The 11,617-nt window shown below is 41.9% G+C and overlaps 1 protein-coding gene across 1 annotated transcript in view; it reads right to left on the bottom strand.

The window, feature by feature from the left end:
- dennd3a (DENN/MADD domain containing 3a) overlaps positions 1-11,617 on the bottom strand; it is a 26,388-nt gene continuing 14,771 nt past the window's right edge. Inside the window, exons 14-30 of the mRNA XM_020597494.1 lie at positions 11,167-11,447; positions 10,927-11,086; positions 10,537-10,693; positions 9,974-10,196; positions 8,705-8,784; positions 7,702-7,881; positions 7,357-7,527; positions 6,567-6,696; positions 6,153-6,260; positions 4,774-4,871; positions 4,008-4,162; positions 2,234-2,300; positions 1,854-1,926; positions 1,654-1,772; positions 1,384-1,521; positions 712-1,301; positions 1-601 (exon numbers count right to left, since the gene is read on the bottom strand). Coding sequence (XP_020453150.1) covers positions 1,107-1,301; positions 1,384-1,521; positions 1,654-1,772; positions 1,854-1,926; positions 2,234-2,300; positions 4,008-4,162; positions 4,774-4,871; positions 6,153-6,260; positions 6,567-6,696; positions 7,357-7,527; positions 7,702-7,881; positions 8,705-8,784; positions 9,974-10,196; positions 10,537-10,693; positions 10,927-11,086; positions 11,167-11,447 — 2,335 coding nt within the window. The 3' untranslated portion in view covers positions 1-601; positions 712-1,106. The remainder of the gene's footprint in view (positions 602-711; positions 1,302-1,383; positions 1,522-1,653; positions 1,773-1,853; positions 1,927-2,233; positions 2,301-4,007; positions 4,163-4,773; positions 4,872-6,152; positions 6,261-6,566; positions 6,697-7,356; positions 7,528-7,701; positions 7,882-8,704; positions 8,785-9,973; positions 10,197-10,536; positions 10,694-10,926; positions 11,087-11,166; positions 11,448-11,617) is intronic.

Genomic DNA, 11,617 nt, shown 5'->3' with positions numbered 1-11,617 from the left:
CCTCACATCTTCTGTCAGTTTTCATATAAAAACATATTGCCATATTACATTTAACATATCGCTACACTCTCTGTTAAAACCAAGTGCCTGGTAGCATAGATAAAGAAAAAATGTAGAAACTGTCCAGCAATGCCGTAAGCATCTGGTCTCACTACTGTGGGATTAGTACTTATATTATGTTATTAATCACTGAAAAATTCTTGTTGTTGCAGGACTAAACTGATTTCTCTGGAGATGCTCCCACACACACACGTTGCTGTACTTTATGAGTTTGTGTGCAGCTCCCATCATCGTGCATCACCTTTTGTCATGTTTCCCTTCACTCTCCACCTTACACTGTCCATTAAAGCATCACATTCGTCAAAACAAACTCTTATCAGGGCTTTCCCACAGCAGTGGTGAAATCCCAAGTCGAGGGAGTATTGTTTTCAGGGTAATCTGACTCTTTGGAACAGTAGAGATTAGCCTCAAAAACACAAGAGGGAGGTGAGGTTCAGTCACACACTGTTCCCCCCTGACTCTAGTGTGGTTAAACCTAAAATTAAATAGGGTATGTTAAGACATGGAATAACTATATTGTTAATAGTACAAATGTAAAAACCTTCAGAAAATTGAGGCACTTTAGATTTAAAACAATTTCAGCAGAACCCAAGGTGACTTTTCTTTACATTCTACATTTGTCCTTCATATAAGAAGTACAAATGTAAAAACCTTCAGAAAATCAAGGCACTTTAGATTAATAACAATTTCAGCAGAACCCAAGATGACCTTTCTTTACATTCTACATTTATCCTTCATATAAGAAAAAAAAAAAACATACTAATGCTGCAAATCACCATTTCATAACAGGCTGGAGAAGTTGCTCAGCTGGTGACACTTTATGTAAACTTGTTGCTTCACATGACTGACATGTGATTCCTTCACATCTGTGATGCAGAGGCAGATCAAGATTGTGACTTCTATTCCTCCCTTTTACTCTATTTGCCAAACAGACCTTCGCTCCTTTTCCCACAGAATCTCCACCTGGGGTCCTTTAACAAGTTCACGGGATGTCCTGGAATAGTATCCACAGAGGGACTCTGTCCATTTTCAGTCAGTAAACCTCGCTACTCCACCTTCCAGATGGCGATCTTTCCGTCAAGTTTGCCAGCTCCACTGAGGACGTACCGGTCCTCAGCAGAGCAGAGGGCTACCACCTTGTCGTTGTGGCCGTGAAGCTCTTTCAGTACCTGGCGGGACTCTGTGTCCACGATATAAATCTTCCCTTTGGTTGAACTGCGGCCTACACCACCAACCCACACCTGGAAAGAAAAACGAGGATTTTAAAAGACCATAATGTGGTTTGTTTGTGTGTATGTGTGTGTGTCAGCACTGTGTAACGACCTGATTTTTAACTTTAATCATGCAGAAACATCTGGTGCAGTCCTGCAGAGCCACGCTGTGGAACGGTTTGGTAGCGTCCTTAATGTGCCAAATATACACTTCTCCCGAGTCTATGCACACAGTCCACAGCTCCTCCCTCTGGCACACACAAGCAGGAACACACCCAAAAACAGGTCAAATAGAAGCCACATGTGGCCACAGATAAAAACAAAACAACTAACACACCAAGAAAGATTAAACACCATGTACAGACAACTTTATTTGCAGTACCTCAGGTAACAGCAGCATGGAGCTGAATGCAGCTGGGGATCCTTTTTGTGGTTCAGGTGGTGTCAGTTGATGTTTCAATGAGCCGTTCCTCCACACCTCCATTATACTGTCCCAGAAGCCTGCAGGCAGGTAGAGATTATTTGGTTTCTCCTCTCAAGGACTTTCCCTGTATACTGCTCTTGTAAATGTGTGAGACTCACAGCACCACAGTGTTCCGTTGAGGCTGTGGACAGACTGCAGGTGATCGCAGGAGAGTCGGAAGTGCTTCTTCACCTGAGTGGTTTAAGACACAAATCACAATTATGAAAAATAAATCTTCACAGTTTGGTTTAAAACAGGAAAATAACTGGAAAACGAGCACATCAAAAAGAAGAGTTGGCGAGGAGCAGCTCTGACCAGTGTGTTCATCTGACAAAGTTACATTTTTAAGTTGTTCCTTGAATTAGCCAAACTAAATCACTTCCAAAGCTGTAAACTACTAATTCAAGATGTATTCAAGTATATGCCATGCTTCTTTATTGAGTACCAAAAAGCAATAAAAACAGTTTACACCATCGACAAATGTTGGTTTAAAACTGACCTGCAAAGTTGGCACATCCCACACCATCACAGTTCCCTCTGCGCTGCAGGAGTACGCCACCTTCTGGCTAAGGAACAAAGTAGAATAGTAAGATTTGTTGTGTACAACTGAACACTTTGTCACTGTGATCTAGAATTTATTTGCACACACGTCTGCTGCATTACGGAGCTGTTTCTCAGTTCAGCTCAGTTAAATAGAATTTTATTTACTAGCATGACAAAACAAACATTGGTTAAGTGTTAAATTATACACCGACCAGCCATAACATTATGACCACTGACAGGTGACGTGAATAACATGGACAATATCTTAACAAAGGCACCTGTCAGTGTGTGTGTGTGTGTGTGTGTGTGTATGTTAGGCAGCAAGTGAACATTCAGTCCTCGAAGTTGATGTCTTGGAAGTGTAAAATGGGTGTAAGTGTAAAGATCTGAGTGACTTTGACACAGGCTTGTAATGGCTGACGACTAGGCCGGAGCATCTCCAAACCTGCAGGTCTTGTTGGGTGTTCCTGATCTGCAGTGGTCAGTACCTACCAACAGTGAACCAGCGACAGGGTCATGGACGCCCAAGGCTCACTGATGATGAGGTTGATCTACTGTAATTCAAACTTTTAAATTTCATTTGTTCTTTTCAAAAGATTCCATTTTGTTTGAATCTTTGTTAAAATGAGAAATACTGTATCTGTCTGCATCAGTCTGTATGAAGACAAACATTCAGCAGCTATAGTGGTGATATCACACTTAGAGTGGGGAGGCTGTTGAATTTTTCTAAAACATGATCTCTAACTTGTCCTCACAACCACAATTGTCATTCCTTTTACACAAGATATCACTGAATGGTCGACAGAGAGGAGATCCAGCACCTGACAAGGTGGTGTTCAGATAACAACCTTGTCCTGAACACCAACGAGACTAAGGAAGTCATTGTGGATTATAGGAGGTCTAGGAAGACAAAACATGCTCCTCTTCTCATACACGGGGAGGTGGTGGAGCAAGTGGGTAGCATCAAGTTCCTGGGCATCCACATCACATCTGACCTGGCTTGGTCTCTGAACACATCCTACCTGGTGAAGAAACACCAGCAAAGGCTTTTCTTCCTCAGGAAGCTGAAATGCACTGGTCTCTCCTCTCAGTTGCTCGCAAACTTCTACAGAGCGACAGTAGAGAGCATCCTCTGTCTCAGTGTGACAGTGTGGTACGGGAGCTGCACTGCACAGGACAGAAAGGACTTGACCCGGGTGGTGAGAACAGCTCAGGGCATTGAAGGGAGTCCTCTTCTGGATCTGGACTCACTATACACTGACCGCATCTAGAGGAGGGCTGGAGGGATTGCTGCAGACCCCACCCACCTTGGTAACAGTTTGTTTGTGCCTCTTCCCTCCAGGAACACCCCCCCAACCAACCGCTTCACTGACTCTTGCGTACACGGTATTAATCAGGTGGTCATAATGTTATGGCTGATTGGTGTAATTAAACACTTATACCATTCAGAACAACATTTCAGTCACATAAATCATTTACTTTACACCCAAACATGTAATTTGCTTTAATAGGAAAAAGTAAGCAATACTGCATGATAAGGTGTCTTGAAATCATAACGGACAAAGCAGAGGCACTTCCATCTATTCTCTGTACAGCAGGTTCAAATTACAAAGAGTGAACATGGCAAAATAATGCATTAAAGTTTCAGGACAGAATATGATCCATTTCTGGCAGTCAAGATGGTTCTTTCTTCATTTGTGAGTCTGACTGTGTGCGTATGTATGTGTCACCTGTATTTATCTGTGTCAAATGCCAGTCCGGTGACCTCCGCCCTGTGTTCAGTCAGCTGTCTGTTACAGACCATGGCCACCATGCTGATGATGTAGATGACAGAGTCCTCAGAGCCCATCCACACCTGGTCATTGTCAACGCCCAGCATACAGTTCTGAAAACAGAGATAGGAAGACACCATCCTGACCAGGAGTCACACAATTACAAAGACTGGAACAAACAGGTGTCTACTTTTGGTTTTTGGACTGCTGGTCAGACAAAACAACACAATTAAATTGATGACTTGGGTTTTTTTAAACTGAACACACTACAACTTGTGTAACTATATACATGTGTTTTGCTTGTCTTGAGCACTTTTTTGACTTGTTATGCACCAAACAAATGGGAAAATAATCTGTACATTGATTAGTTGCAGCCCTTATATAAAGAAGGTTAGATTTGTCTACAGTAGGTCTTTTCCTAACAGGTAAGTGTAGCACACAACATCTTGTAAAACAGCAACTTGTCATTTACACACTTCCAATAAATAGGCATCAAGCTGGACTTGGAGATTCACTGTGCAATACCAAATTCACCCACTAGGTGGTAATAGTGCTCTAATAAACTGAGGCACTTCACTACAAAACACAACCTACTACTTGTAAACTACTCCATACCTGTGTCTCTTGGTTTCTACTGCATCTCTGTGTTTTTGTGCATTTATTTGCATTTGTGTTTTAGTGTGCAGTGTGCGTCTGTATGCACTGTGTTGTTGTTTTTTTTTACCAGTCTTGCATTCCCAACTTGACAGGTGTGTGTGAGGGACCAGCTGGAGACATCAAACACCATCACCTTCCCACCACACACAGACACCCACAGCTGACCTGAAACAAGCATTCACATGTGCACACACATAAACACAGTATTTATCAGTTATGTCTCAGAACCTTATCACAAACGTGTGACCTAAAGCTGCTAGTGTTCACTCTTTTTCTAAGGCAAAGAAAAAACATGAATTCCAGCACTAACTGAAACCTTTTACTAAATCACTTTACCAAAATTTTGAAGTCACTTTCATAATACTCTGAAGTCGTGTGGACAGTAAGAAAACAACTCAGTGACTTGTGTTGTGAAATATTACAATGTTTTCCCTGAGTGACGATGGAACAGTCTGAATGGCAACACTTCATGTTGAATACTATTTTTCTGCATCCTGACTCCACCCAGGCTTCAGCTAATGGTCAAATTTCCTCTAACGTATTCATTGCTATTTAAAAGCACCAATGGTGGGAAAAAGACAGAAAGTAACATCCTGTAATTTATACAACAGAAACAGGGCGGGTGACTGTGGATGTGAGGGGAATGAGAGAGCTTGGAAAAAGCTTGACATAGAAAGTAAGAGAAACGAGAGGTAGACGGGAGAAGACAGGGGAAAGAGAGAGGGGCTGGAAAAAGAGTATCGAGTCAGCCATGTGCCAGGAATTCAGTTCTGTGACCTATATTCAAACGAGAGAAGGGGAGAGACCAAAAAAAAAAAAATTCCACAGAGCTGACTGCTGTATAAGTCTGGATCACTGAATACGAGTGTGCAAGAGTGTGTTAGTGCTGGGGGTCAGTTTGCCACCAGCCAGCCATGTAAGTGGCCCCAGTGGCCTGTACACTGAAGGCCACTGCTTTGTAGGTCCTTTTAAGAGGCTCCTTCTCAGTCTTCTTGCTGCATAATATGCCAGTCTGTCTCACTGGAGAGGCCAAGTTGTCTATTTATGACCCTTTGTTACAGCAGCCCTGAGGAGAGGCTTCTATCACAATAATATGTCTAAAATTGGCCAACTTCCTTTTGTGGATTTCCTGTAAAGGGAACCAGAGGTGAAAGTGTTGTTGAGAAACTTTATATACAGATTTATGATGGTCAGTCTTTTAATCATGAGTGGTCATCTGTATGTGGGTGTGTGCGTACTAGCCAGTATGTGCCTGTGACTGGAGCACCAGAGCAGTTTCACAGTCCAGGTTTTAAAATGTGACCCAACACAAACAGCCAATCAAATCACAGACTCTTACTGACCAATCACAGACAAAGAGGAACCTGATGCTTCTAATTGCAGTAACAATAAGAACTGGAAATATTGCTTAGTGACAGGACGCCTTGTCAAGGTGTGCCTCTGTACCTGGTGTGTATAGCAGCACATCTACAGCCTGAGGTGCAGCAAGTTCCAGTGAGGGGTTAATTTTGTGCTTCAGCATCTCTGCAGTTGTCTTGGGAACCATCATCAGGACTGGAGAGACACAAAAGAGAAATAACTAACCTTTACCAGGTGGTGAGTGCGGAAACACACAGTAGAAACTCTAAAGAGAAACAAACCTCTAGCTCTGCTGAGTTAAAACAGGATAAAAAGTTTCCAACAAATGTCAAACCAGGTTTTTCATTACCTTCAAAAAGAGACTCAGTGACAAGCGAGGCACAGACACCATGTACAAGTATTTAATAATATTAATGTAATATTTCTACTCTAAATATTGGAATGACCATAACAGTGTTTGACTTTATTTTCATGACATCTGACCAGCATCACCCCCTCTACCTTCCATCCTGATGCGGTCAAAGTGAGCCAGCTTCGAAGCAGCGTAGATGGCTTTGCTGCTCTGAAGACTGCCCACTACTGCGTCCATTAACAAGGCATTGGTCAGAGCCTGTTGCATGTACTGGGGGTCCTGGAGGGAAACAGCCATTTACATTTACTGTACATTTAACACATAAAACCATATATTGAACACAGAAAGGCCCCAGGTGGGCCGGGGCTTAAACCCGGAACCTTCTCGCTGTGAGGCAACAGTGCTAACCATCGTGCCACCGTGCTGCCTAAGAACAATGCCATCACCGATTTAATTTTGAATCTAACGTGGTCTTAAAAAGAGCATGCAACAGTTTAAAGAAGCACAATTAATGTTTTAGACTTTTTTTTTGACTGATGCTTATTCATCTTGACAAACAGGCCAGAAAAAAAATGTTAACTCATAACACACCGCTTGACTGCACAGATGGAAAATAGGGGGCACTGAGAGACTACAGGGAAATGTAAATGAGAGAAAAGAAAGGAAAGATGAGAGAGAAGCAGCGCAAGTGAGAGACATATGTTGCAGTTACATCATCTGGTTTCACAAAGGAAACCTGTCTGTGTTCAACAGTGCGTATTGATGCACACACACACACACACACAGCAACTAATACCCAGATTATGGAAAACTATGAGTAACAGAGACACAAAACCCCACCAAATCATCTTCGCCTCATGCATTTATTCCTCTTTTCTGCTGCACCTGATCTCCCACACACTATTTTACCCTCACATTGCCATGCACACACAGCTTTACCTTGTGCTGGTCAGCCATGCTGCGTCCAGCCCACATCTCTTTAATCATCAGGTTCCAGAGTTCAGTCTCTGTTTTCAGATTGGCCTCAAAGGCTTCCTTCCTTCCCCGAACACGCAGCTTCAGACTGGGGATTCGCAGGAGCAGGAAGGGAGTGGAAGACACCTTCACCTCCTAAAACAAAAGAGATTATGTTTAAGGATAAAAATATTTGGGATTGATCCTGATGATTGACTGGATCTTTCTAAAATGTTGAAGCTTTTAGTTTTGATAAAAACAACACTTCTTAACTACTCTTCATCACTTTTCAATTACCCCACCATTCTTCATCTTTCCTCTTTGTCTCACCTCTATATCTCGGTACTGTGCCACTTCCACATATCCTGGTCGTCCGTCGGTTAGAAGGAACAGCCGTCGTCGAGTCATGGCGATCTTCCCCATGCCACGGCTCGTCTTGACTGAGGAGGACAGCTTGAAGACACACTCGCTGGGGTCAATGTGCTCCAAGACAGATGCAGGCAGGGACACCTGAACGTCACACAGGTAAGGATTCAGTAGTGTAAAAGCTTTACTTTCTGCTGATTCATCCTTGGCCATGGTGCCAGACAAACTGAGAACTACTGTACATGGACGCTAGTTTTCATTTTGGCTCCACAGCAGCTGATTTCATTAAACAGTGCAGCTTTTTATTATGGGCCATTATTGGCAGCGATGTCAAGAAATTAAATTAAATTTATGAGGGAATGTTTGGAATATAGTCCAAAAGCATTTGCAACCCAATTTCACCTCAATTACCGCAGGCATTTGCAACCCAATTTCACCTCAATTCAGTCAAACCCATAATCTGAGTATAAGCATGCTATAAATGTTAAAGCTGTGCATGTCTAGCATCATCTGTGTTTGCTAGACTGCATGGAAATGTGAATTAAACACCCTATTTTTAAAAAGCAGAAACATTGACTGATGGACGTTACTCTCACAATAAGCTTTAAATTGATGTTGATGTTAGTGATGTGTTTTAAGCCTGCAACTGACTTATTTCCATTACTGTTTAATCTTCAGATTTTTATTTTCTCCAGCAATCATAATCATCTAGAATAGACAACAGACAAAAGAGGAAAATTCCTAGTTTGCAAAGCAGGAAGTGGTAAATGTTTCATTAATATTAACAGAGGTACAACAGCTCTTTTCAATCATCATCAGCTGACAAACACAAAATGTTGATTTTTCCACCTATATTTGAAACTCTTTTATTATATATGCAAACATGGCTTGCAGTTTACATGACCAGTATTTGATAAATACTGCCATTGCACATATGTTACAAACAAAACATACAGTATGTACACACCTCCTGAGCTTCAGCCTCCGTCTCTTTCCAGATGGTATAAAACACGCTGAACAAGTCTGGACCAACCTGCTTCTGATGCCCTGCAACAAACACAAACAAACAAACTCTCACAATTAGGATCACATGTTGCCGTGTTGGCAAAAACTGATGACTTGTGACAATGTTTTAAAACGTTATTTTAATCTTCATTTACCCATAAATGGCCAACTAAGCAGCCTTTATAGAAATACTCAGAGTCTGTGCCCTCCCTCTCACCCAGTCACCATCACGTTTCAAAAGGAAATAATTAACTTCAGTGAAAACCTCCTTTACCATGCCAAAGAAATACAGAATAGTATTGTGACAGCAGGAGTTCAACACTGTGATCAGTCTGCATGTCTCCCTAAAGTGCAGGTCAAACGACAAAAGGAAAACCTGCTCACCACACCCAACACGACATAAACCTCTTTTTCCAATAACAACATGTGGAGCAAGATAATTTCTTGCTCTGACCTTCTTTCCTACTTCTCAGTACACACTGACTAAAACCTCAGTTTCTGAAAAAGCACCTCTGGTCCCCCTCTCCCAGCTGCCTTCCTCTCCTGAGCTCTTAAAACAAATATCTCTTATTTATTACTCGATGCAGAGCTTTAATGACTCATATCTTTTCCTTGACTCCTTGCCAACGTGCTCAACCTAAGTTTACAGGAATAGTGTCAGGTTATTGCAGCTCTCACACTGGCTAGAAATATTGGCTAGTGGCTGCTCATAATGTTTATAATGCATGAAGTTAAGCTCATTGTACAGCAGAATTTTGGTCAGAGCAAGAACATTGTCTAAATCTATAAAATAAAAATAAAATAATGCCAAGGTTGAGGCAAGGTCACATGTCAGACAGGATGGACCAAATGGTACGTGGTTATGTTCATCATGATATGTAGCTCAAAATTCCACTGGCCACCAGTTAAACAGCACTAAATGATCACTGGAGCCCTGGTTACACTTACAACACCAGTACAAACTCTTTTTTCAAGAAGCAGTGAGTTAATGATTAATCAGGGAAATAAATATTTGCCTAGACAAGGGAAGAAGGAGGGTATAGGTAAATATTTATGTGCATGAAGGTGTGAGTCTGTGTTGAGGCACTGACTGTACAAGACCATGGAGTTTGTGAGCAAAGGTCTGCAGGACAGAGAGGGCCTGAGCTGCTCTCATGAATGCACATTTACAGTACATAATGTGATTAGTGTACATGTATGTACAATATATGCAGTATACTACAGCACTTACCAACAGTTAGAGCATCAAAGAGTCTGTGTATGGTTCCTTGATCTTGTACAATGCCAGACTCTTGGACACATTTCACAAACTCCTCCAGCTGCATGTATTTGCTTGGCAGCTGGAAGTGCTTCACGGCATCTTCCTCATGACTGTTGCCGTGGCATGCACGTTCCCGCTCCTGGTCCCTCTTCAGCCGACTGATGAGTCGTTTGAGTTCTGGTCGTTTGTCTGCCTGTGGAGAGATTTTTACAAATATGGTTACAGTGCTAAAAAATATGGTTAGAATCATCAAAATAATTGAAGTTGTCCACAGCTTCAGGTCCTGATACAGCTCAAACATTAACAATTGAGTCACTGACAACATATTAATATACCCGATGTCATTGATAAGGAGAGTCTGAAGCTTTTTATTGAGTATTACACCTAACCCAAGTGATGTCATGGCGGGCAGTTTTAGATAAAGTAACAATAATATGGTTACTCAAACACAAACTGGCAGTGGCTTTGAATATTGAAACTCCATATCAGTTCAATACAACACAGTGTCTTCATTCAGGATAGCTTGGGCTGACCTGTAGCCGTTCAGCTTCTGGCAGCGAGTCAACCAGTGATTTGGCCATCTGAGATGGGAAGATATCAGAGTCTGTCTTATAGAGACTCTGGAAGTCCTCCAGTGCATCCAGGCGCCTCTTTGACACAGTGTTTACCAAACCACGCAGGTAGTGGTACCTGAACAAAAACACAGATGCACTGAATTAGGTCTGACAAGGTAAAAAGTCAGCTGGTTTTCTTGAGATACATATATACATAATTTGTAAGGACGTGTTTGGTCTGTATCAATGATTTACACCTGAAAATTTGTAGAACACTGTAGTGATCGAACCTGAATCTTACAAATACAGTACTTTATATATTTATATATGGCTGTGGCATCCATTTATTTTGCATTGTCCTCACAGCACCTGGCCAGCAGAGCAGATTCATCAGGTGGTGTAGCGTTAATAGCCTTCCCCAGTGAAATCACCATGTCGGAATAATATTTCTGGACATAATGATATGCCAAAGTAGGGGGAAAGTCTGGCAAACGGAAAACCTTCACCAATTTCTGAGGATTCTTCAACCCTGGAAGGAGACAAGGAACTATTACATTAAGTGACTTAAGTGACTCTCTATCCATTTCATTATTGTCCATTGATACTGACCAATATCAGGAGTCATCTTTCTGAGACTGATGGCAGTCATAGTATCACTGGCAGTTTGCTCCAGGTTAGGCATGCTGGCTCCCAGCCTCTTATTCAGTCTGTCATTAGGGCTGGTGTAGCTGCTGTAGCCAGTCCTGGATGGCTCACACATGGGAGGTCGCCAAGGAGAATCTGTCATTGTACAGTTCCTGCACAAATGGAACCAGAAGACAGATTTTTGAGGTTGATACCGACAGTGGGGGGGCATGTTGTGCACTAAACCGAGACAAATGTTTTCATATCTGAAGTTAAACATAAGAAACCAGAAATCCCACATAATGTGTAACCTGAGATTTTATTAATATTTATGTCAGAATATACCTGTTTATCTGTGCAAACTACTCTCATTTTTCACAGCTTACACGTCTATCCCCTCAGAGTTTCATGGTTACCTCTGTCTCTCATTTATGAA

The sequence above is a fragment of the Monopterus albus genome, unplaced genomic scaffold, assembly GCF_001952655.1.
Source record: "Monopterus albus unplaced genomic scaffold, M_albus_1.0 scaffold34.1, whole genome shotgun sequence".
In the NCBI taxonomy this organism is placed as follows: Eukaryota; Metazoa; Chordata; class Actinopteri; order Synbranchiformes; family Synbranchidae; genus Monopterus; species Monopterus albus.
The sequence above is the reverse complement of the archived record's forward strand: the minus strand, read 5'-3'. Positions and strand labels throughout refer to the sequence as shown.